The sequence below is a fragment of the Euprymna scolopes genome, chromosome 7 (assembly GCF_053919585.1).
Source record: "Euprymna scolopes isolate OS-2025 chromosome 7, ASM5391958v1, whole genome shotgun sequence".
In the NCBI taxonomy this organism is placed as follows: Eukaryota; Metazoa; Mollusca; class Cephalopoda; order Sepiida; family Sepiolidae; genus Euprymna; species Euprymna scolopes.
Genome location: NC_136488.1, coordinates 84,065,295 through 84,092,741, shown reverse-complemented (window position 1 = coordinate 84,092,741; position 27,447 = coordinate 84,065,295). Strand labels below are relative to the sequence as shown.

General features: G+C 30.0%; 1 protein-coding gene across 1 annotated transcript in view; it reads right to left on the bottom strand.

Moving 5' to 3' along the window:
• The window catches only part of LOC145279818 (mRNA-capping enzyme-like), an 83,064-nt gene that overhangs the window by 5,795 nt on the left and 49,822 nt on the right, over positions 1-27,447 (bottom strand). The window contains exons 6-15 of the mRNA XM_080131187.1: positions 25,994-26,024; positions 22,653-22,761; positions 19,584-19,711; positions 13,956-14,062; positions 12,604-12,705; positions 7,890-8,025; positions 5,067-5,138; positions 3,157-3,321; positions 1,668-1,739; positions 498-598 (exon numbers count right to left, since the gene is read on the bottom strand). Of these exons, the coding sequence (XP_079987313.1) occupies positions 498-598; positions 1,668-1,739; positions 3,157-3,321; positions 5,067-5,138; positions 7,890-8,025; positions 12,604-12,705; positions 13,956-14,062; positions 19,584-19,711; positions 22,653-22,761; positions 25,994-26,024 (1,023 nt within the window). The remainder of the gene's footprint in view (positions 1-497; positions 599-1,667; positions 1,740-3,156; positions 3,322-5,066; positions 5,139-7,889; positions 8,026-12,603; positions 12,706-13,955; positions 14,063-19,583; positions 19,712-22,652; positions 22,762-25,993; positions 26,025-27,447) is intronic.

Genomic DNA, 27,447 nt, shown 5'->3' with positions numbered 1-27,447 from the left:
AAACACCCCCTCCCTTTTTTTTTTATCTGTATAACCTCAGATGTATAATATCTAAAATTTTAAGAAAAAGAATAGCCATTTATATCATTTAATGTTATCAAAATATATGCGCATCTTGTAATGTTATTATGTAGCTAAAGGGAAGTAACTCTGAGATTCTTTTTCACAGAGGCATTTTCCTTATGCCAACTAAGTTTTATGTATGTCCAGAGAGAGAAATAGACTGGGCTAGAAAAAAAAAGTTCGGGGGGGGGGGGGGATAGAAGTTACGAGACATTTTTGCTTGAGAAATGACAGATAGCCTTGCTAGTAGACATTTTAACGTTGTAAATTATTTAATGTTTAAATTACTATTTTTTTTTTTTCCAAAGAAATTAAGCATCATTTATTAAAATTTACAACATGGTATGTCCAGACAAAATAATTCCGATGATAACTTGAAATAATTATACAAAACTTATGGGGAGAAAAAAAAGGGGAGTCTGTATTGTTCTTACCCTGGCTTGTTTTCCTTGTAAATTGTTAACTTAAAATCAACAGAGTTCACTGAAGCAGGTTTCCACTTAAGAACATCATTATTACGTCCACACAAATATTTCTGAAAAAATAAACAAGTAGATTACAATAAAAAAAACGTGTTGCTAATGGAAAAAATAGTCGACATCGAAACCGAAGGGTGAAGAGAGCATAAACAATAATATTCTTCAGATTGCTTATTCAATCTATACGTTTAGCGACAAAAATTCTACTTTTAAATGGCATTTTCTATTTAAAAGATTCCTGTCCAGAATTACCATATTAAAAATAAAATAAAAAATCTGATGTACATACTCATGCCAAAAGAAAATAGCATTCCAAAAATTATGTAAATTGATCAAGTAGTTTCTTATAAAGAAAATCATTTTAAGCCATTAACGGCAATCTGTAGGCATTACAACATAAATCTAGCAAGTATGAATTATTTCCCTTTATTTGTTGAAATTATTTTCAAAATGGCAGACAAGAATCAATCCTCAGTTACTCATAAATTTGATTTTTTTTTTTTTGTTTAAAAATAAACTACTTGATCAATTTACCTGATCGAATGATATTTTCTGTCACTGGTACGTACATTATACAGATCTTTATTTTTGTTTTATAATATAGGGAGAATTCTGGACAAGAACAAAATATAAAATTATCGAAAAATCTTTTTTACTAATTGAAATAAAGTGGTCTTTTGTGAGTAGTTGAAGGTTCAATTCCCACAACAGGCAATATTACAAATATAATTAAAAATTATTCACGGCTTCTATTCGGTCATGGTTAATGGGTCAGGAGCAATCTACCCTAAAAGAATAATAAAAGACCTCAGTTTGAAATTCTGTAGATTCCAGAGGTCGTCAAGAGGCAACTGAAAAAGGTCAGAGGGTTGAAATGTTGAGAATAACACTCAAGATTAGAACAGTAATTTGACTAATCCAAATAATACAAGTTAATTTTTATATTTTAATTATTTTTTCTTTTAAATTAAATTTTCCATTCAACTTTTTAACATGAAACCTTAGTGTGTTGGTTATTACTACTTATATATCAACATAAACCTTTGAAATAATATAATTGATGTAATCTTTTAAGGGTACACGTATAAATCACTTATAACGCATGGATTAAAATGAAAGTCTTACCTCTTCAACAGGCTGGAAAATGAGGCCATCAACCTCATGACTGACTTCATTGGCAAATTTATCTTCTAACAGCTTTTCAAAAACAAAAAGGAAAAGAATGTCATTTACACTTAAAAGAGGAAAACATTAACTCCATTGTCAGGCATAAAAAAGGAGAGCAAGAAAATTTTGTTTTTAATAAAATTAATATTTGGGTTAAAGCAGTCACCAGCATCAAATTAATTCAATTTTTTTTTTTTTTGTTGTTGTTTTTATATGAATGAGTCACCACTTATCAAGGCTAGTCGTTCAAGGATAAGATTTAATGAGAGATAAATTGTCAGTTGAATGATGAAGAATATTATAAGAGGATTGAAAATGATAAAGAGTAATTTGGTTGTTTTGTTTTATAACATATCAACTGTTTGCAAGTTATTTAATGTCAAATCTAATAATTTAATAATTAATTAATTTATTGTAACTAGAAAGTCTTTATAAATTTTAATTCAATAACATTTAACTTTCCCCTTTTCATTTTTTTTTTATTTTTTTTACTTGAGCTTGAATTAATTGGCATGCTTTTCACAATTGTTAATTGTTTTATTGGAAAACATTTATAAACTTATAGGATTAACTTCATAACATTTTACGTTTGTTCTTGATGTGCATTTTTTGAGAATGATAAAATAGACCATAAAAACAGTGATAAAAATACAAAAATAGCATTACTTTCCAAGTTAGGAGTTAATGACAAAAGTCACGGAAACGAGTGCTAAGGGTGGCATGTGCAATGCTCAAACTCGAAACCCAACTGATAGGAAACGAAAAGGCAACATATGCTCAAATTCGACCACATTTTAATTTGCATATGTCGATTTTGAGCACATAAAAAGCTGGTATTTCATTGATTGGTTGAAGAAGTTAAGGTTGGGAGAACATTAGACTGAATATCTAAAGATCCATGGGGTTTTGAGTTTGAGCATCACACACGCCACCTTTATAGTACCTCTTGACTTAACATAAATATTAGTATCAATATAATTATTTATATCTTAATTCTATCCTGAAAAAAAAAAATATATATATATATATATATTTGAGCAGAATTAAATCATACAACATTTACAAAATTTATTGTTCAAAAACGAAGAATACAAGAAACAATTATTTCGTGTTTGTATTCCTTGTTTTTCAACCATAATTTTTGTAAATGTTTATTTGCATAATTCAATTCTCCTATATATTTATAACATTTTTTTATGGAAATCATAGTACAAAAAAAACTAGCCAACAATAAGTGTTAGATGGATAGATTTTGACCCAGAAAACAGAAATTGTTGAACTTCTTTAGACAGATCCAAATAGCATCAAGTCAAACTTTGTTTGTCTAGCCAATTTTTATTTGTTATTCTTTTACCATGTTATTTGCAATACAATAACACACTTTGTTACAATTTACACTGAAATTAGTCTGGACTAGACAACTGATAATATAAACCATTCCACCTACTTTTTTGGCTATTTGAACATCCCAAAATTGCTTAGCACGAACACTGAAAGGCTCTTTGCTCTTATCAATCTGTCCTTGTTGTATCTTTGTGTGCCTTGGTCCAATAATCTCTTTCTGTATGCAAAGTAAACGACGGTCAAAATGTGTCCCTCCAACATCGATACCCTAAAAATAAAACATGAAAATATAATAGTATTTAAATATATGCAACAAATTGATTAAATAAAAAATGGTCAAACTAATATTCATCAACTCAATTAAAAGCTGGTTATTATTATAGTCACATATTTTGGTCTCATAAAATGAAAATAGCAAGGAACTTGGTGTAAACATGTTTTTCTGGTGCATGTGAATGGCAGTTGTACAGTTGTTGCATGTTTGGCCAAGGGAAGAGGGTGGAATGGAACAGAGAACTGAAAATATCTCTGGCCAGAGTCAGATCACCCAAAAGATATTCTCTTTGTTTGAAGAAAATAAGACCTTTATGGAGTGGAAAGAGTCCAGCTGAGATCAGCTTTGTGAAAATAACAATGTTCAGTCATTTATGGGTGAGTCCAAAAATAGAGACCAGCCAACCTCTAAACAGTGACAATTAACAAAAGGCCAGAACTAGTATAGAGTAAAAAGATATCAGGAGATGAGGAAGGGGTAGGAGCAGAGGCGTTTACAAAGTAGGAGTTGAACGTTTGAAGCAAGCAGTCAATTCTGATGAAAGCTACCAAGCAATTGAGCCAATACCCCTCTCAGAGTCAGGTGTCTTCCTTTAAAGGGCCATGTTAATGGGTCCTATATGTTTAGGTCTAGTCAGGCAAGGATCTGATGGTGTTATTCAACATTGAGGAAGCAAATGACACTTGTCCAAAATCATAAACATTATTATTTCTTTATAAATTAGACTTCTGTTGTTTTGCTAAAGATGTGAATTATTCATTGCAGCATCAAATGTAGGGATTAACAAAAGAATTAGGCCCAGGCACAATGGGTGAGACAATCAACGGTGCAGTGAACGAACCTGTGACATGCTCACATTGACATATGTCCTCTGGATTAAAAACATAAAGCATTAAATTTAAATTGACGCAACAAAGGGAACAAGATTATAGGTGGGCTGACTGAAGAAGTCCATCCATGCAATTTTACAAAATGAGGAATTGGCTGACCAATGAAAACACAGGATCACTGCTGCTATGCTAGGGACTTTTCCCAAGGGATATAACAGTGAAATGGCACTAAATTTAAGTCTAATGATGTAGACTAGAAGTATGGCTTGGTCTAGGGAGAACAAAGACAGACATGTGAGAAAAAAGAACTTGAACTCCAGATGTTGTTCATCTTATCGTTTATTTCTTTCAGCATGTTAAAATGTTTAATTCTTGACAGCACTTGTTTCGTAGCGCAGAAACAATCATATAATTATTATGTCAAGTGTTCAATATTTTCCACCCTAACTCATCAGAAGAATAAGAACTCATTAACTTTAAAAAAAAATAAAAAGAATTTGCCCATGATTACATAAATCAAAAAAAAAAAAAATTGGAAGAGTTGCCAGGGTGGAAATATTCAAAAATTGAGATAATAATTATCTGCTTGTCTCTGCGCTACAAAACAGGTGTTGTTAAGAAATGAACATTTTAACATGCTAAAAAAAATAAACGGTAAGATGAACAACATCTTGGAATTGGGAATGTAGACTTTTGTCATTTATTTCTATATGCTCTGTAGTTAAATTTAAAGTACATCAAGCTTTATAAATAAAGGGATTAGTATAAATAAAGGGTGAAATATAATTGAATAAGCATATTTTTCCAATATATATATAAGTTAAAATAAGTAATTGCTCAATAAATAACTTTATTTCTTTAGATATAGCGAGAGTTTTGTTTACAACATTGAATATTAATATTACTTACCTCAAATTTGACAATATCATAAACCAAATACCTTGGTACATTTTTGTCACCAACCTTGTCCATAATCATTTCCTGTGAATTACAAAAAGAAACAGGAATAATAATTAGCATTTAAATTAGTGTTACCAACAAGCATGACTGAATTTACAATAGGTAATCATAATTTTGAAAGGTTATATTTTCTTGTGTTGGAATGAAAGCTAAAGAGAAAATAGTTAAACTAGATTTGATTAAGTCACTGCTGCTGGTTTGTTTTCTTAAGTTACAAACATGTGCATCTGAATTTTAAAGAAATTTTAGTTTTTGGAAGGAGATTTTTTTGGTTTTCAGCAATCTTTTATTTTTAAAAACATTAACTATGACAAAATAAACTTTTATCAAACTTGTGTCTTTAAACAGCAAATATAAGGAAATAATATTTTTTTAACCCTTATCCTTGAATGGCTTTTGGTCTTAGTAAGTGATGACTCAATGGTAAAAAAAATATATATATTATTTCAGAATTTTTTAGATGGAGAGTGATTACTTGGAAAATTTGAACTACTAATCTCATCTTGGATGTTATTCTCAAAATGTTTTGTAAATGCCAATTTTCTTTAGGTAAATCTTGTCAAACTCTAATCTATACAGAATTCCAAACTGAACTCTATTTAATCAATGGAGTAGATTATTTTCATGCTATCAGCCATATATATATATATATATATATTTTTAAAAAATAGTAACTACTAAAAATAAAGCTTTTTTTCACCATATGATGTATATATAAAAAACAAAAATGATTTTCTGCTGAATTTGTACCATTTGATTAAAATCCTATTTTCTTTTCTATTACTTGTTACTCAGTGATGGTTGAGGACATGTATTAAACGAAGAGTTTGGTTGTTTTATGGCATATCAATCTTTTTGGGGCTATTTAATGTCAAATACAGTATTTTGGAAAAGTTTTTATGCTTCAAGTTCTAAATATTATAATATTTAATCATGGTGTTTAATTTGGTTATGTTTTACGGGATAATCAACTCTTTTTAGGTTCAATCATTTCAGCAAAAAAATTTTTGCTTTAAGTTCTTTATATCTTTATTTATTCATAGTGTTTAGATTGGTTGTTTTGCAGAGAAAAAAAATGGTTGTTTTTGTTTTGGGCTTTGTAGAACATGATTGAGTTTTGCAAAGGGAAAGTCAAAAGCAATAAGATTGTTTGATGCATTTAAGTCAAGAACTAATATCTTCAGCATGATCTGGTAGCACTAGATATAAAAATGGTATGATGTGTAATGTCAGTCTTAATGGCAAGCATAAAACTGATGACCTCATAGATAGATTAAATCTGGACATTATGTGGAATTAGAGCAAGTTGAGACATGATGACCAGTTTGTGTGCAAGAAGTTTAAGACAATGGAAGCGGATGAGAATTCAGATGTGGAGAAAATACAGAAGGCAAAGCTATCAAGGTTTTTCCAAAAATCTTACCTTTGTGATATCATTGGAGCACACCAAAGTATTGGTGTAATAAAATAAGTTAGGTTTGGAAGGAACTTTTGCCATTACTAACCAGCAGAGTGTTACAACTGTTGACCAAAAAAGTGAGATATTGTTAGTAAGGTTTGAAGATATGTATTTTGTGGAGAGAAATAATATGAAAATGCTACGATAGATGTATGATATGAGTCTTAAAAACAGGCCAAGATCTGATAACCCCAAAGGAAAAATAAATCTGAACAGCATATGGAGATATGTGCAGAACAGGAAACTTTTTCGGTTTGGTCACATTGAAAGAATGGATTGGAGAGCTTGAATAGATGTAGAATAGGATGTTTCATTTATTGCTTTTTTTGGGGGTTTTTTTTTTTTTGCCTTCCCTTGTCAACTAACCCTGCTACCTCAACTATTCTACATCTAACTGAAAAACTTATCCTTTCTTTCAACATGGCCATGCCATCAAAGTCTCATGTTCTGCAGACATTTCCCTTTAAGGTCATCAGATCTAAGTATCTTTAAGGCTCACATTATACATGCATTGTATCATTTTTATATGATTTCTTTTTGTGCAATGCATGTCATCAACTCTTACTGGTCAGATTTTACTTCTATGCATCATCATAATGCATACATTGATTCTCAGAAACAAGAAAACCCATGGTCTTGTATGACTGCGATGCCGCTGCAATCCTCAATAACAATTTTAAAGTTATGTGTAGACATATCAACAGAACGGATATTCCCAAAAGCACAAACATACACACATATACACCAGTAGAAGGAATTTTAATTAAAAATAAAAATCAGTTTAACCATATTTTGCCGATCCACCTTTGCTAAAAGCAGAAATCACATAAATCAGTGGGAGATAACTCAGTTTGTCATTTAACTAAAGTAACAATGAATGATGACTCAGCATAATACGAAAACTGATTTTATCTTTGTTTAAAATTCTACTTGATATTTACAAGTAATTTTTGGAAAAAGATTTTGTACATCAAGTTCTTATTTATGTTTGGTTTGATTGCTTTTGACTTTGCAGAATATGGTTGAGTTTTATAAAGGGAAAACGAAAATAAAAACATGTTTAGTATTTTATGTCCGAAATCTAGTATTTTCGGACAGGCTGATCTGGTAGCACCAGATTAAAAGAGAAATGTTTAAAAAAAAAAAAAAAAAAATAGTATATGAAACTTTAGGAATCAGTCTTTCCTTATTTAAGGGGGAAAAAGCAGATTTAAGCAAAAATCCGCTTTTGTAACTTATAAAAAGTTAAGAACTCGCATCCCTGCAATGTAAGAAGAATTTCAAAAGTTGTATTAAACCACATGTAAACTTACCCCATCTACTAGTGTATTACATATATGTTCATCAGGTTGTTTCCGTCGAGGAAACTCAAGGTTGGGAATGTGAAATACGGAATTGTCTCGGTCGATCATGTATACTTTATTGGCACCATCAATTAGTGTCATGTACCTTGAAATAATAATAAAAATCAGGTTCAGAAAAAATGTATATTAAAACGATTCTTAACATATTTCAAAGTTAGCATCAAGTTATTTATGTCTTCCTCCTCTCACCCATGAAAAAAATAACCAGAAAATTGCACTCTAATAACAATGTCCATCCACAGAATGTTTTTGCTGATTGAATAATATTGAATAAAATTGAATAATATACAAAATAAATACTAAGATAAGAGAAAATGCAACAAAAATGAAATAGAAACAAAACTAAAAACTGAAAAAACAAAACCCTTCCCCCTGCAAAAAAAAAACTGAAAGAAAAAACAAAAAAAGAAACAAAAAACGAGAAAAACAATAAAAAAAAAAACGAGAAACAAAAACAAGTAGAAAAACAAAACAGAAAAAAAAACAAATAGAAAAATAAAAAAGATAGGAAAAACAGACATGAAAAACAGATACAAAAAAAAACATAGAAAAAATAAAGAAAAAAAGAGAAAAAAAAAACAAAGAGAAAAAAAAGAGAATAAAAACAAAGAGAAAAAAAGAGAATAAAAACAAAGAGAAAAAAAGAGAAAAAAAGAGAAAAAAAAGAGAAAAAAAGAGAAAAAAAACAAAGAGAAAAAAGAGAAAAGAGAAAAGAAAAAAAGAGAAAAGAGAAAAGAAAAAAAGAGAAAAAACAAAGAGAAAAAGAGAAAAAACAAAGAGAAAAAGAGAAAAAAAACAAAGAGAAAAAAAAGAGAAAAGAGAAAAAGAGAAAAAAAAGAAAAAAAACAAAGAGAAAAAAAAGAAAAAAAAAACAAAGAGAAAAAAGAGAAAAAAAACAAAATGAAAGAAAATAAAAAACAAAGAGAAAGAAAATAAAAAACAAAGAGAAAGAAAATAAAAAACAAAGAGAAAGAAAATAAAAAACAAAGAGAAAGAAAATAAAAAACAAAGAGAAAGAAAATAAAAAACAAAGAGAAAGAAAATAAAAAACAAAGAGAAAGAAAATAAAAAACAAAGAGAAAGAAAATAAAAAAACAAAGAGAAAGAAAATAAAAAACAAAGAGAAAGAAAATAAAACAAAGAGAAAGAAAATAAAAAAACAAAGAGAAAGAAAATAAAAAAACAAAGAGAAAGAAAATAAAAAAACAAAGAGAAAGAAAATAAAAAAACAAAGAGAAAGAAAATAAAAAAACAAAGAGAAAGAAAATAAAAAACAAAGAGAAAGAAAATAAAAAAACAAATAGAAAAAAAACAAATAGAAAAAAACAAATAGAAAAAAAACAAATGGAAAAAAAAACAAATGGAAAAAAAACAAATGGAAAAATAACAAATGGAAAAATAACAAATGGAAAAAAAACAAATGGAAAAATAACAAATGGAAAAATAACAAATGGAAAAATAACAAATGGAAAAATAACAAATGGAAAAAAAACAAATGGAAAAAAAACAAATGGAAAAAAAACAAATAGAAAAAAAACAAATAGAAAAAAAAACAAATAGAAAAAATAACAAATGGAAAAAAAACAAATGGAAAAAACACAAATAGAAAAAAAACAAATAGAAAAAAAACAAATAGAAAAAAAACAAATAGAAAAAAAACAAATAGAAAAAAAAACAAATAGAAAAAAAAACAAATAGAAAAAAAAAAATAGAAAAAAAAACAAATAGAAACAAGCCGCGCATGCGTGGTCCTCCTCTTGTGCTGCATGTTAGATGATGCCATGAAAAATAGTGAAGAAATGATGAATGTGAGAAGTGTGAAGAGCCAATGTTGCCTTCACATTTTTCCAAGTTTCAGAAAAATCTAATGTATGGGGTAAAAGTTATAGTATCATCTTTTGCAATTTTGGGGCATTTGTGACTCCTTTTGAGCTCCTGAGAATGCCGAATTCCAGTAAAAATGGACAAACGGTGCAGTTTTATGCCTTAAGACATGTATATTTGAATTCAGCACCATGGAAAACCACTATACACATACATATCAAGTTTTTGAGTAGTATGAAAAGCTCCAAAAAGGTACTTTTTTTTTTAGCCCTAAAAGTCCCAAAAGGATGTGAACCAGAATTTTGCGAGGGTCACCCATACTGAATTTATATTAAGAACAATGGCCTCCACATTTTGGCTTAGTTTCAGGAAAATCTATTAGTTGGATAATATGTTATGGGGCAAAAAGTGTTATTTTTTACCATTTTAGAGCATCTGTGAACTCTTGAGCCCCTGAGGACAAAATGTGTAAATGGATAACAGTGGAGTTTTAAGCCTTAACACATGTATACTTGAGTTGACCACCATGAAAAAACACTATATAGTCAGACATATCAAGTTTTTGTTGAGACATATAAAAAAAAGAGCCACAAAAAGGGGCGTTTTTAGTACTGAAAGTCCCCGGAGACGTGAACCAGAATTTTGCGAGGGTCACCCATACTGAATTTATCTTAAGAACAATGGCCTCCACATTTTGACCAAGTTTCAGAAAATATAATGGATGGATGGGGCAAAACGTGTCATTTTTGGCCATTTTGGAGCTTTTTTAACCTCTTTGGAGCTCCTGGGGATGCAAGGGGAATTTTTGCAAAAAAAATTTTTTAATGTGCACATGGTTACATTTTTAATACAAAAAAAATGGAATTAATTATTTTTTTTATATGTTGTCCGAAATCAAGAGAGAATAGGAGTTTGTTTGTTTGTTTTTTATTTTCATCAATTTTGTTGTCGTCTGTGCTCAGTCAAAAAATAATCACAAGGAGAGAGGATGTGAAGAGATATATAGAGAGTGGACAAAAAAAGAAAAGAAAGAGAATAGCTAACAGTAGAGGAGAAAAGAAAGAAACCAGCTAGTGAACGTTGGCAGGCTGTATAGAGACGGGGGGGGGGGGTGAAACTATATATATATATGGAGAGAGGGGGCGTTTTAACCTGAGCACTTGCGAAAGACAAAAAAACAGAGTCTGCCCCTCGCTACCGAGCGAAGCAGTCGTCAACGGTGACACTGCGAACAGTTGTAATATTAGCAGTAATATAGCATTGCGGTTGATAAAGCCGAGGACGGCATGCTTAATAAACATTGGAAAGGAGTCCACCTGATGTATTTGGAATAAGTTTTTGCAAAAGGAAACCGGATGAAACAGAAAAGAATTTGATGAATATTGAAAAGGCGTCTACTTAAGATATTTTGGAGCCAGTTTTTCCGAAGGAAATCGGATAAGAAGAAGACAGAAGTAAAGACACTAAGACAGTGAGTGAAACAAAACCTCTCTCTCTCTCTCTCTCTCTCTCTCTCTCTCTCTCTCTCTCTCTCTCTCTCTCTCTCTCCCTTACTCTCTTTTTGTTTTGAACTGAGCAGACGACAATAACCAGTACGAAAATGTTGTATTTGGGCCTGGCATACATTTAACTTGAACATTCTCTCTCGATAAAGACAATTTATTTTATTTCACACATTACCGTTTAAACTATCAAAACAATTGCATTTTTTTGTACATATTTTTTTGTGTTGTTATAAATAAACTTTCATTCATAATTCCCATCAGCCTTTTGTTTGTTATTTCGGTTGTGTTTTTCTGTCTTGTGTTTTACCGTTGTTTCTGAAGAATTTGGATAATCCCTTCCCGTATTTATTTATTTTTTTAATCCTGGGAAAAATTTTTTTTTTTTTTATTATTGTTGCGATCCTATCTCTACAGTCCCCAGTGGAGATAGCCAAGTCGTAACAACATCTATTTAATAAAATACAATTTGTGGCAAAATTTCAGGAAAAACTAATGGATGGTTATCTGGCAATTTTTCTGGACTAACAAAAGCATGGATCCCACTGAAAAAATAGGTTCCTCTCCGATAAATTAGGAGACAAAAACAAAAAAAAAATACAAAAAAAAAGAATAGAAAAAAAAATACAAAAAAAATACAAAAAAAAATACAAAAAAATAGAAAAAAACAAATGGAAAAAAAACAATGGAAAAAAAACAAAAATGGAAAAAAAATGGAAAAGAAACAAATAGAAAAAATAAAAAAAAATTAGAAAAAATAGAAAAAAAACAAAAATAGAAAAAAACAAAAATAGAAAACAAAATAGAAAAAAATAGGAAAAAAATAGAAAACAAAAATAGAAAACAAACATACAAAAAAAAGAATACAAAAAAATACAAAAAAAATACAAAAAGAAATACAAAAAAAATACAAAAAAATAGAAAAAAACAAATGGAAAAAAAAACAATGGAAAAAAATGGAAAAGAAACAAATAGAAAAAATAGAAAAAAATTAGAAAAAATAGAAAAAAAACAAAAATAGAAAAAAACAAAAATAGAAAAAAACAAAAATAGAAAAAACAAAAATAGAAAAAAAATAGGAAAAAAATAGAAAACAAAATAGAAAACTAAAATAGAAAAAACAAAAATAGAAAAAAAAACAGAAATAGAAAACAAACAAAAATCGAAAATAGAAAAAAAAAAAAAAAATAGAAAAATAATAAGAAAATAAAACAAAAAAAAATTTTTAATTCAGAAACAGAAAAAATTAAAAAATGGTAAATAGAAAAACTAACTTAGAAACAAAACAAAAGTTAAAAATATTAGACATGGAGGAGAGGGCTAAGATCAACACCTACCTCATTCCATCTGCTTTCCAAGTTACTTTGTAGCGTTTCTGTTTGATAAAAACAAGATTCTGGTTATCCATGGAAACTGGTTGAGCTCCAGGAAATCCTGTTCTGTTAAAACAAATATCAAAAGACATTAAAAGGAAAAACATCAAAAAGTTTTTATTTTTCAAAACATGAATATCAGTTATATCTGTAGGACAACATTTGATATATAAAAAATAATTCTTGTTCAGAATTCCTATATTAAAAAACAAAATAAAAAAATCTGCATGATATATGTGCCCATGACAAAATGAAATCATTATATTCCAAAAATCAAGTAAATTAAATAGTTTTATTTTTATAAATAAACTCATTTTTAAATATTCAATTCGTTTACTAATCGAATCGTCATCATCGGTTTAATATCAGTTTTACATGCTAGAAATTGACTTTCAAAGTAACCGCTCTCTGGCCAGGTGTTCATCTCACTATTTCTCTCATTCATTCTTATCACTTCCTTCCATGCTGTCATTGGCCTTTCCTCTAAACTAAACCTACTATATCAACTCTTCTACATCTACTAACCAAAACATCGCATCTGTTTTCACAATGTAGCTATACCATTGAAGTCTACTCTTCTAAATATATCTTCCTAAACTATCTAGCTGTAATCTTCCTCTGAGATCATCAGAATTAAATCTGTCGTTAAGATTAACATTATACATCCATCATATTATTTCTCTTCATGCAACACATGTCCTCAACCCCCACTGGCCAGGTTTCACTTCCGCATATCATCACACTGCTAACATATGCCTGATAGACTTTTCTGTTAGTTTACGGTGTTAATCTGCTGGTTAGTAATTGCAAAAGTTTCCTGAAAAAGTCACATAATTTTGTAAACATAAAGACCACTATGCACCTGGCTCTTAAGAGTCTTTTCTTTTAGAATTATTTGGCAAGTGTGTGTTACTTTACATTGCTATTCCTTTCGCTGAAGAGCAACAATAATCGTCAAGGGAGAGAACTTATGAATGTAATCATTAGAGTTATTTCCCTTGTTTGAATGTTTTTTTTGTTTGGGTTTTTTTATGGAAGATTAAAAATATATTTTCTCTACGATCATGTTTTTGCTAGCTAAGAAGGATGAAATCATGCTGAACGAACATATACTACACTAATCCCTCAACTGAAAGAAAAAAAAAAAAAGAAAATGAAGACAAAAGTCCCTAGGAAGATAGTCTTGTAAACACAGAACAAATACTACATTACTTCCTTCCCCCAAAAGAGGATGTAATACTTAGGAGGATTACTCCCATCGCTTTAAAAACAGACGATACAAAGATGAAAGAAAAATGGAATAAGTTGATACTTACGATCTCCATCCGGACATTCTTTGGCATTTCTGTTGTATTTGTGAAAGACGGGGTTGATCTAAAACAACGCTAACTCCATTACCCACTCCATCCATGAACTTTGCATTCTATAAATTAAAATAAATTCACTCAATTTATCAGCTAGCTTTACTCGTGTGAATTTGTTTATAGTTTTGTCTGCCACGAAAATAGTTACATTTTACAGAAGAGAAATATATTATTTGGATTACTGTTCTCATTTTATATCTTCACAACATTTTGATCGATGTAACCTCTGACTTTCAAGTGCATCTTGTCAATCTCTTAAATTTGACATTTTATTCTTAGTATTGCCCGTACTCAAGATTGAACCTTCAATCTTCAGAAGATTATCACTTATAACTGATTAACTTAGCACCTTTATCCGTTGTGCCATGGTTCTAAAGAGATTAAATGTCTCAAAGTTATTTTATGTTATACTAGCAAGGTCACCGGCATTGCTTGGGACCATATAAGAAAAATTTTGAACATACCTGTTATTCTTAGGATAGAGGAATTGTTGATGTCTATATATCATTTGCCATCTTGAGCAAAAGAATATTTTACCTGTTCTAGGACGAAATATGAAATAATTGTACCTTCCCTAGGACAGGAAATTTACAGCACGCATATGGAAAAAAATTTCCTTACATAAGGCAGGTAATGTACAACATAGGTAAAAGTGTGTTTTTACATCAGAGTGCTATTGTGAAGAAGAACCTTATTTCTCATTTAAAAGATACTACCCGAATATATTACATGATTTGCGGTTTTAGTAACTTTTATGCACGTCACAACAAGGACTTTCTTTGTTTTTCCATATGAGTACTGTACTGCTTAAGTACCTTATTTCTTGGGCAGGATAATGTACAAGTATGTCATTTCTAAGATATAGATGAAACTACTCAATAATTTTACATAATTTTCTGTTGTGCCAACTTTTCTGTGTGTCACAGGTGAGAGTTTGTTTTTACATCAGAGTGCTATAGTAAAGAAGCACCTTATTTCTTATATAAATGTAATACTATTCGAATATATTACATGATTTTCGGTTTTGATTATTTTTATGTACGTCGCAAGTAAAATTTCCTTTGTTTTTCATATGGGTACTATATTGTAAATGTACCTTATTTCTTGTGTAAGGTACTGTACAAGTACCTTTTTTTCTAACTTAAAAATGACAGAACTCAATACTTTTATGAAATTTTCTGTTGTGCTAAATTTTCTGTATGGCAGGGGTAAGAATTTTTTTTATCTGGGTGCTAGAGTGAAAAAGCATATTTTTTACATGCAAGTCATACTACTCAAATATTTAACAGGATGTATGGTTTTAATAACTTATGTATGTCACAGGTAAGATATTCTTTGTTTTTTCATGTGAGTACTATACTGCACAAGTACCTTATTTCTTGAGTAGGATACTGTGCAAGGATCTTATTTCTGATATAAAAATGAAACTACTCAATGATTTTACATAAGTTTTTCGTATGAGTACTATACTGTACAAGTACCTTACTAGTTGAATAGATTTCCTTGTAAACATAAATACATTAACAAAGTAAGTGACAATTGTATGTGACTTTTGGAATATGACATCTATAGACATATACAAACATATATATTACATATAATTCATAATGATCAGTTAATTAGTTTTGGAGTGGATCCAACACACAAAAATACATAATCATATACACAATAAAAATTCATAATGATCAGTTAATTAGTTTAGCAGTGAATCCAATACATATATATATATATATAAAAATATAAACATCCTTAAAATTCATAATGATCGGTTAATTAGTTTAGAAGTGAATCCAATGCATAGAAATATATAATCATACACACATAATTAAAATTATTAATGATCGGTTAATTAGTTTAGGAGTGAATTCAATGCATACAAATATATAATTATACACACATAAATAAAATTCATAATGATCGGTTAATTAGTTTAGAAGTGAATCCAATACATAGAAATATATAAGCATACACACATAATTAAAATTATTAATGATCGGTTAATTAGTTTAGGAGTGAATTCAATACATACAAATATATAATTATACACACATAAATAAAATTCATAATGATCGGTTAATTAGTTTAGGAGTGAATTCAATACATAGAAATATTTAATCATATACACATAATTACAATTAATAATGATCGGTTAATTAGTTTAGGAGTGAATTCAATACATAGAAATATTTAATCATATACACATAATTACAATTAATAATGATCGGTTAATTAGTTTAGGAGTGAATTCAATACATAGAAATATTTAATCATATACACATAATTACAATTAATGATCGGTTATTTAGTTTAGGAGTGAATTCAATACATAGAAATATATAATCATACACAAATAATTAAAATTAATAATGATCGGTTAATTAGTTTAGGAATGAATTCAATACAAAATTCTATTACTGGATCTATTTACGTGATTATTGGAATGTAACAAATAAGCCGATATATAATATATCCTATATATTTAGAATATGACATTTTCGTTATATACAGCAAAAACATTTTTTCTGTATTTTTTTTATATAAAAGTGTTCTTGTATAATTATTACGTAAGTCAAGAATATCAGAATGTAACAAAAAAAAAAAAAAAAAAAAAGAAATAATGGAGCTTGAACCCGCAGCACTGGTGTTAGTAATCGATGGCACTGCGCACTCCCCAAAACAGACAACTGTTCTCATACACTTGTAAATTTAGTAAATAAATAAATCTGTTACAGATCATGCGCATACGCAGAATGACGCCATGGACGCTACACACTCGTCAAGTTGTCATTTCTTTCAAGTTTGAACCCCTTTTTTGAATCCCTTAACAATTGTTTTAATCAATTAAATACCCCTAATAAAATTCTGCACCCTATATGCAATCTTTAGAGTTACTGCACGCCGTCAAGCGACCATCTGTCTAGGAGGAGATACAATTTAAAAAACGGACAAGACACACACACAGACAGACATAGTGAGATTTATATATAAGATAACGATTAGAAAATAAGTTCTTGTTTTTTTGTTGTTTTTCTTTAAACATTTACATAAAATTTCTTAAAATATTTAGGTTCAGTATTTCTTTTAAAATGTTCATATTGAAAAAAAAATCATTCAACATTCAACTAACTGTTTATTAAATTCAAAGACTTTTTTTAATTGATTTAATTGAAAAAAAAAAAAAACTGCTTTTTTTTTTTCAATGTGAACATCTGAAAAAAAGGGCATACTTTTCACCCAAGGATATCTTAGTTTTTAATAACTACAAATCGAAATGTCATCATGTCAGTGTCGCAGCATTTGTAAATATCTGCATGAATAAAAATATTAATATAAATAGCTTTATTTCCAATTTAAGACTATTATATAAAACCAGTTGGAATTCTGAATTTTTATCTTGCGAATACATAGATATATTGGATTATATATATATAAAATGGGCTGTAAGGAAGAATAATCCCTATTGAAAACTATCTCTGTGGAAGATGTGCTCATATTGATCAAATTATATGAAGGTCGGTGTACATCTTAACTTGTGATTCATTCTCACTTGTTACTCAAGGTCGAGTTTACGACAGCTAAATCCATCGTGCTATGTTACATGTGAGTGAATGCTGGCTCAGTCATTCTGAGGATGCAGAAGAACAACATGGCTACGGTTTGGTGGATTTGTGGCGTATGCCTTAATGACAGAGTTGGTTATGATTTCCTGCTATTGAGGATTTTATGTTCAGACTGGATGCAGTTTTGCATTGCAACCGTTTATGATGACAGGAACATGTTGAACAAGGTTCTGGTTGGATAAACATACTTTAATTGAGTTTAAATACGGAAAAGACAAGCTGACAAATATTTGGAATGATTCAATTAAATATGACCTTAAACAATGGCAGATCAAAACCAAGATAAATGAGTTTTATACAGAAAAATCACTTCATGCCACCATGGCCAAGGTGCAAGTTACATCTGATGTAGAGGAAACACATTAAATAAAGAATAAAAAGAGGCTTAATACTTTATTGCAGTGATAGTAGACCCGATTGTCAGTAGTATATTCTAGTAACATATGATCATATACATTTGAATACAAGTTTGATTGGTTTGTTTTGTTTTCTTTTACAGAATATCAACTCATTTCTTGGTATTTCATATAGAATCTGGTTATTTTGGTAAAATATTTTATGCTTCAAGTTCTTTATATCTTCAAATATTTATTCATTGTGCTCGGTTTGGTTTGGTTTGATTGTTTTGTAGAGAAAAATCATTGTTTTTGACTTTGCATAACATGATTCAGTTTTGCAAAGAGAAAGGAATAATAACATAAATGTCATTTTAGATCAAAAAGCCAATTTCTTCAGACAACCTGACCTGATAGCATCAGTAATACAAGTTTAAACTCATTCAAATGGACATATGGAATGACAATATTCTCAACAATAAGATATAACATGAAATGTATGTATATATATATATATATATATATATATATATGTTATGATAAGCCCCTTTTAATTTTTGCTATAAAACTATCTAAAAGCATTCCTTCATTGTCAATATAAACAGAACATTTTTAAAAGAAATTTTAAATTATATTAACAAATGAATCTTTGAATTTATAAACTAAAATGCCAACTTATTTTGAATATTATCCCACCCACCCCTCCACCAAAAAATAAACAGTCATTCTTTAGGATTTAATTTTGTCATAAAATATCTTTATTTATAACTGCTCTGGAATTAAATATTAATCCTTTTGGAACTTCTAATATCCATTGAACTTACAACTGAGTTTAAGTACATAATATCACTTTTTTTTATTTATTTTACTTCAGTAAGTATTAAGAGATCAAGGGGCTCCCTCCTGGAGCTAACACTTGATTCTGTTATGATTTAAATTTATATCCGAGGGCTCTTTTAAGAATAGATGATGTTCCCTTTATGGCTGCTATTTGTATTTCGTTACAGCTTGGTCTTCCAGGGATTGCTTCTGAGTATTTCTGAAGATTCTTTTTTATTAACCCAGTTGCTCCTATCACAACCGGTATAATGTTTATTTCTTTCAGAGACCATGTCGTTTTTAGATCATTTTTTAGGTCCTGATATTTTGTTATTTTTTCCCGTTCAGCTCTGTTAAGGCCAAAATCATTTGGGACTGTAACATCGATAATGAGCGCAGTTCTTTCAGGCTTGTTCCATATTACAATATCTGGCTTGATGGCCTTGTCTTTTATGTATCTCCCCGCCTGTATGTCTTTGTCATAGAACACGGTCACTTTTCCATTTGATGTTATTGGTGGTGGTTCATGTTCCCAGATGTTTGTCGCTCTGTCAAGCTGCATCTCTCCACAGATTTTCCAATGAAGGTACTTACATACTTTGTTGTGGCGGGCAGTGTAGAGGCCATCTGCCAATAGGATAGGACATGCAGACATTAGGTGGCTTGGGCTCTCAATTGCTGAGTGGCAAAACCGGCATTGGCCATTTGCTTGTAGGCCAGCCATTTTTTTTAATCCATTTGTGAGTAAGCCTTGGTCTTATATGTGTGTGTGTGTATGTGAATAATTAAATTAAATGTTAATTAACCTTCTTAAAAAATTCTTTCTTTGTTCTTCTATGACCACCTCCTCCAGTTGACTGACCAGAAAGCGAAGATTCTCCATTTCTTACATGATTGCCATCATCATCTTCCTCACCTTCTGTGCCATCCGATTCTGAAATATGACAACAGTTAAATAATATTAAGAAAAAATTTCAAATCAGATAATTCAAAAGAAGGAAAATAAAAACTTGCTTTTCTTATAAATCACTGATTTACTTTAGTGAACCATGAATAGATTAGGCTAATAAGAAAAAAAATTTTTTTTTTTTTTTTTTTTTTTTTTTTGCATTGTTCTCAAATAAACGCTTCTTTGAATATGTTAGTGTTAAATACTCTTAAATTTTCTCTCTACCTTTTTTTGGTATTAGATTTGCTTTAAAATGTGAAGTTGTAAATTTAGTAATTATGGAAAATAAATGTGAAGAAATTTTTGTTCGAGTACAAACAAACTTCATTCTTCAATTAACCCCACTTTTAATTCATGTTACAAACTTTAGCAACTACTTCAATAAATTAAAACACAAAAATGAAATAAAAGTAACCCCAGTGAAACAGCAACTGCAAAAAAATAGTACCAACAAATAAACGGAATTCATTAAAAGTTTGAGGTGTATGTCTCAATCTGCTACTGAAAGAAATGCCAGGCTGGATATAGTATGCAATTGTTGGGGACGCACCCCTACTACTTGGAATAATGAACTATTCCATGACGTCACTTCTGGGGAATGAGAACAGTTTTACCAGAGGAATCAGAGACAGATATGCAGAGAGTATGTTCACCACCACTAGTCTAGCACTGAGCAAAGATATTGTTCAATTACCTCTTTTATGTATTTTTGTTAATACATATTTATTTGTTACGGTGTCTTCCTCGTTAATTATTCAACAACAAGCATCATAACAGTAATTTATGAAATTAACTGAATTTTTAATAGAAATCAGTAAGTGAGGTAACTGATGGATAATCAAAACCAAATATCAATGTGCTAGATGCATATAGGTCTATCACATAGTGGGAAAAATTTAACAGGATATTGCTCATATTCTGATTATGAAATTCTCACTTTATGGTACCTAAGTGAAATATATTTAGGGTTCTTATCCAGAATTCTCCCTATATTAAAAAAACAAAAAGAAAAATTTGTACGATGTATGCATGAAAATATCATGTTCCAGAAATCACCCAAATTGATCAATAATCTGGTCAACAAAAAGTCGGCTCCTAAACTGATTATGTGGCTAACTAGAAAGTGCTGCGCTATCGCGAAACCATCACTATTTAATAAATACTAAAAATGACCTTCTCCCAAAGAGGTAAGACACCAGCCAGACATTTTAAAAGCCTCAGTACCAAGAGTGAACAGAAACTATACAATATAAGGAGAGGGGATCAACTACCAGGAGTATCATAATAAATCCTATCAACATTAGTGTATTTCTATCTAAACAATCTGTATTAGAAAAAAAAAAAATTCTTTTGAGTTGTTCCAATCAGAAAGACACGATCAACGATATCAACATTCCATAACATAAAAATTCAAATAAATGGAAGAAAAACAGACATTTCCATTGATTGATGCTCCTTAGGAGTTGCCAAATTATTAGTAATCTTTAACAGTTTGAAGCAGCCTCACTGCATCTCATTTTTTGTTTGAGACTTTTACATACAGCAAAGCCAATTCTTTGTAGTTGACTTTGGAGAGATCAGTGTTTGCCTATTACACATGTAACTAGCCGTATTTAAATTAAAAGTAGTGTCCTCTTAAGTGACATTTTGATTTAAGTAAATATTTAAGTAAACTTCTTTCATGGGAATGAAAGTAAGATTGGACACGTCCCTATCTCGAAGTACCTTTAATAAAAGAGTATTTAATGAACAATAATAAAAGTACTAATAATAAATAATAAAAATTTCAATGAGTGAATACTATAACAAATGCAAGTTCAAATAAGTTGTACCATCAGATACGTCGATGTTTGATTCTATCTAACCTCTTTTCTTTTTTTTTCTTCCATGTTTTTGTTTTGTTTTTACAATACTGAAATATAATTTGCTTCTGCTTGTTTGAAAAAAAATAAATAAAATAATGATTCCAACCAAGAACATTGTTATAAGCGAGTGTTGTTTCAAGTACAAATATGAGAAATACTTCCTAGTGGTTCACACATAAAATAAAAATAATTGGTAAAAGAAAAAGTTTACTTGTTGACAGCTCCTGTTTTTAAAATTAGAAAAGACAAACAGTGTTTATTACTCATTTTTTAAGTCTGATTTTTTTTAATGAGTGTGTGTGGGGGGGAGGGATTTGGTTTCACTTTTTTTTTAGTTATTAACACATAATCAAACTAGTTTTTATAATTGGAATATTTTTTATTATAAATAATCAAAACGTTTGGTGCTTGTGTATTATAATTGTATATCAAAAAAAAAAAAGTACTTTATATAGAAACATTATGTCCAAATTAGTAAAAAAGATTTCAAAATTTTTTAAATGATCAAGTAGAAAAATAATTACAAGAAAAAATAAAATTTATTAAATATGCAGTTTTATCATTTTTTTTTCTATTGTGGCCAATTCTCTACAGCAAACTGACTTTTTTTCAGTTTATTTTCACTATTGCAAATTACAAAATAGCGGATCAATAGTAACAAAGTTTTTTTTTATAAAAAATAATCCTAGCAGATCTATTTGACCATTTTTCATAATTTTTGAATTTTTATCAATTTCTGCATGACACACAATAATAGTGTTTTTTATTTAAAATGCATCTTTTTTGTTTTAAATATCCAATTATAATGAAAATATTTTTTAAATAATTTATTTACTATAAAAAATTATTAATTGCCCACATCTTCCTAAAAAAAAAAACATCCAACTTAAAATATAATGGGCAAGTTCTTTGACAAATACCGCTTATCTATTTCCAATTTTAAAACCGGAAGCCATCATCAAGTAGACTGTTTCTCTTTTACTAAATAGTTTCCAGAATATTTTTCAAAGTAAGCAAAATAATAAACTTTTAAACTTGTTTCACAGCAAAAAAAAACTTACCAAAACACCAATCAGGACGGGGTGGAGCTTCTGGCGTTTCATCTACCTCACCATATCGTTTGAAAAGATCATTCAAATAATCTTGTTTGTATATCCCAGGAGGTCGACTCTGGAGAGAAAAGATAGAAACAATGATGCAAAATAAAAAATAACATGTGCGTATGCATTTGAATGGTTCGATCTAGAACATCAGAATAATCTGATTGACCAAATGTCTTCATGGTGTTTATGGCGCATATTGATTTTGGTGTTCTAAGATTTATTAAGCAGGAAGCAAGCAAAACCCAAAAAATTGTGAATATTTGAGTAGCGACTTTGATGTAAACACTATTATTATGATCATTTTACTTATAAATCATTTATATATATATAAAACTCCTTTGCATGGTTTATTCCAGAAGCAAATTTACTTATTTACTCATGTCTGTGCTAATCTGGAAAAAAAATTACTGTTTGCTCAGAAGAATAAGTCATTTCACTTTTTTGTTCCTTACAATTCACAGCATGGATTTATCATCTTTCTTCTTCAATGTCTTATGGAGAAAGTTGAACAGAGTCCGAGTGCCGAAATGTATGTATAATAAAATAGAAAATCAGGTGTGCTTATTCTTGGAGGAATATATCTTTGAAGATAGCTTCACTAAGCTTCGGTGACATGAGAGGAGTCGATCTTTTTTGGCTATTTAATATTTGCGATTCTTGAAGAGTTGAAGTAGTCCTTCAGGAAACAAATGAAATTAATGCGTGCTGCAGGCTGATTGGTCATTGTGTCACCTTACAGGGGTAGCTCTCTGTATGAAGGTGTGGTTGTTTTGTTTTACTGCATATCAACCAAATAATTTTCGAAAAAAAAATTTTCTGCTGCAAGTTCTTTATATATTCAAATATTTATGTTTGTTTTGGTCATTTTGCTTTTCAATCTTTATGGGGTTATTTAATGTCGAGTCCAGTAATTTAGGATACAGATTTATACTTCAAGGTCTTTATATCTTTATTCACAGGTGTGTGTTGTGCAAAAAAAAAAAAAAAAAAAAAAAAAATGGTAGTAGCCGGACAGACTCGAACCCGTACCGCGAAGGAGGAAAAGAATGTGAAAAAAAAAACGTGACGTCTTTGTTGTTGCACCCATCGCAAAACCGGAAGTGATGAACATCAAAATTAAGGCTAGTCAATCGAAAAGAGTGGATGACTTTCGAAAATATCTGCGAAAAAAGTGACCCCCTCCTTGTAGAAAACTGCCCCGTTGAGGGTGAAGGAATTAATGTTTTGGCCAATTTTTCGACATTTGTTATCTGAAAGTTCAAGGTTTAAAACGATACTAGTTTCATCACATTCCGACGCTTTTGTTAAAAGTTTTATACAAACACACATTCATACATACATCCATTTAAACAGACAGGTGAGATTTATATTATAGATGTTTTGCTTTGGTTTTATGGTATATCAACCCTTTTTGCTTATTTAATACTGAACCCAGTAATTTTTTTAAAAGATTTTATGCTTCAAGTTCCTTATATATTAAAATATTTATTCATGATGTTTTATTTAGTTTGGTCGTTTTGCTAAAGCCTTCAAATATTTATTCATGATGTTCACCTTGGTTGTTTTGTAGAGAAAAATTGTTGTTTTTGGATTTGCAAAATATCATTGAATTTTGCAAAGAGAAAGGGGGAATAAAACAATCCATGTTTGGCATATTTTAGGCCAGAAAGCCAGTAACTTCAGAGAGCTTGATCACACAGTTTTCACATGAAGAAATAAATATTAATGTTTATAACTGCTACAATATATGGGGTGACCAAAGAGCATTACACTGTTTATTCATGAGATATTTAAATATTTTTATAACTCCCCTTTTTTTTTCTATAAAATTAAGAATAAGTTGCTGATTTTCGATATTTTCTCTTCTATTCCTTCTTATGAATATGGGTATGTAATTTTTAGTTGATTTGTAACCAAAAAAAATTTCACTTGTACATGGTGACCTACTGAAAAATATCCCGAATACTAGTCAACTGGATTGGTTTGATTTATGGCATATCAACCATCTATGGATTATTTAATGTCAAAATATCAAATGTCAAATATAACTATAAAGGTAGGATAATTATTTATATTCTGAGACTAAATTGCTCTAAGAAAACATTCTTAAAATAATATTACTCTTTGAAACTATTACTCCTTGGCGTTGGTAATCATTGTTCTCAACACGATTGACACTCAGTCACCACCTTCTAATATCTATTTGACGAGAAAAATAAAAAGGAGAAATAAGGTTTGGATGTTTTTTGAAGAATTAAATTGAATAATGCAGTTGGTAATGAACTAGGGCATGATGTGACCAGTTAATTGATCAGATCAAGCATCTCCAATCTTATGTTTCGTTGAGAGTAAGGACCTGAGTGGAAGAAAGGCTCAGACACCAGGATACTGTCCTAAGGGATCAGAGATTGCTAATCACACCCTACAGGTGACCTTTGTATAGGGTTGCAGGATGCAAATTCATGGAATCGATGATGAAAGCATACTTTTTAAAAAAATTTTTTTTTACTTATTTACATATAAGGAATTTTGAAAATGAGCCTCATTGACATCCAAAATGATGCCAATTCAATGAGGACACCATGTATAGAGTTTTAGCAGTTATGTGACAGAGATCTATTTCCTTTTGTATTTACATGCAATCTCTGGTGTAGTGATAGGCTGTAGTTCAATTGGATAAAAAAGGCATGTTAAAACTTGCATAGAAATACATTGGACAATTCAAACACATTTACACATGCTTAGCTTTCAGCCATTTCTTCCCAGACATTTAACTCTAAAATATGATTTATTTCCAGTCAAGACTAAAATGTAGACATACATGGAATTTCTCAATGGTGACTGAAGGCAAGAATGGACTAGAGACCAACCATGACTCAATTATTTCTACTATAATACATGCCTGCCGAACCAACTTGCCTTGTTGTCTTATCTTTCTATGATGTAGAGAAGATTCTAGTATTTCTAAAGAACCTCTATATTTTTGGTGATCTATTTTCTTCATCTCAAGCAGGCAGGGTCAGAAGAATTGAGAAATAACTGCCTCTACAAGATATTTATTTCCCATCTTTGGTAAACAACTTTTCAACCAACTTTCCTAACTACAGAGTACATTATACTACACATACATACATTATACTACACATACATACATACACTCCTGACTAAAATGCTCCCTAATTTGTCTCTATATTTAAAATTTTTACCTCTATAAGTTCAGGAGTAAAAAATAAAAGAAAAAAAAAGAAAAAGAGATTTATTTAGATCTGAATGAGAAGAAAATTAGAAAAGAAACTTACGGCAGCAAATTCTTGGACAGCTGCATCAACACTGAAAACCAAAAGAAAGTTTATCAGCAAAAATAATACATCACATTTAATACAATTGACTTAAGTTGTAAATCATATTTATCTTGTTAATGATATTAACATATGGTATAATCACATTGATCACAGCAGAAAACAGTGTGTGTGTGTGTGTGTGTGTATATATATATATATATATATATATACACACACACATTATTTTTTCAAATGAACAAATTGAATCCTGGGTGACAACCCCCAAACCAGATATCCTTCCAATTTCTTGTGTATCGTTTCTCTGCTCAAGGTCAAATATCTTTCACTCACAGTAAGCTTGTTATTTGCATGCATTGCTAACATGCAGCCAACTAGTATATGTTTACAATAAGTTTTGACATTTTTGTTTTACCGATATGCAACTCTTTATATATATGGTAGCTTCCTTCAGTCTTGACACTATGGATGGCCACTTTAAGGATGCCTGCGCATAGAATTTTTGTGGCAAGAGTTGTGCAATCTCCAACCACACCTCTCCTGAGTCAGTGTTGTTAAATACCAATGGTAAGTGGAGGTACAAGATGGCTGAAAACAATGCCGAGATAAGCAGAGAGCACATACAGTGCTTAGAATTCCTAAATTCTTACCCATCTGGTACTAGGCAGGCTCAACATTGCTTAACTTTCAGTGATCTGACGAAAACCAGTGTGTCAACATTAGATCACTAAAGTTAAGCAACATTGAGGTTGATCAGTATCAGATAGGCTTGATGTTGGTCACCCACAATTCAATTTGTTCATTGAAAAAAATTTATATATATATATATATATATATATATATATATATATATATACAATGATTTCTACTGTGGTCGTGACCCACTGAAGGTTTTCCAAAATAATAGCTTTCCAGATACAGGTGTCCCTATACATTATTTTTTTTTTTATATGCATAGATAATATTACCCTTTTCAAGTGAATATCTCATTGGGTTTTCTAGTATGGTCCCAGTGATATTTATAGATATTCCAGAAGAGAAGTAAAAAAAGTTTGTTGGTAAGTTGTGAGTTTCAGTCAGTTAAGGTTTTTGTGCCTCCCTAAGCAAAATGAACCTTGAGCTCTAAGTTTGGGGATTGTCATGATTTGCAAGTTTTTTGTTCAGTAGAAAATGCTTGTTTTGTTTCACAGCTAATCAACTCTTTTCAGGTTATTTAATGCTAAATCCAGCAATTTTGGAAAAAGTGTATACTTCAAGTTGTTTTTTTCAAAAGGAAATCATCATTTATCAAGGCCCGAAGGCCACTCGAGGATAAGTATTAATGAATGTAAGGTGATAGAGTAATAATCATTAATGGTGTAGATTGGGTAGAATTTGGATTATTTATGGGGATGGCTTAATAGGAACTTGTTTACATTGGACTTGAAGGCTACCATATTGTAGTTGGCTGAGAA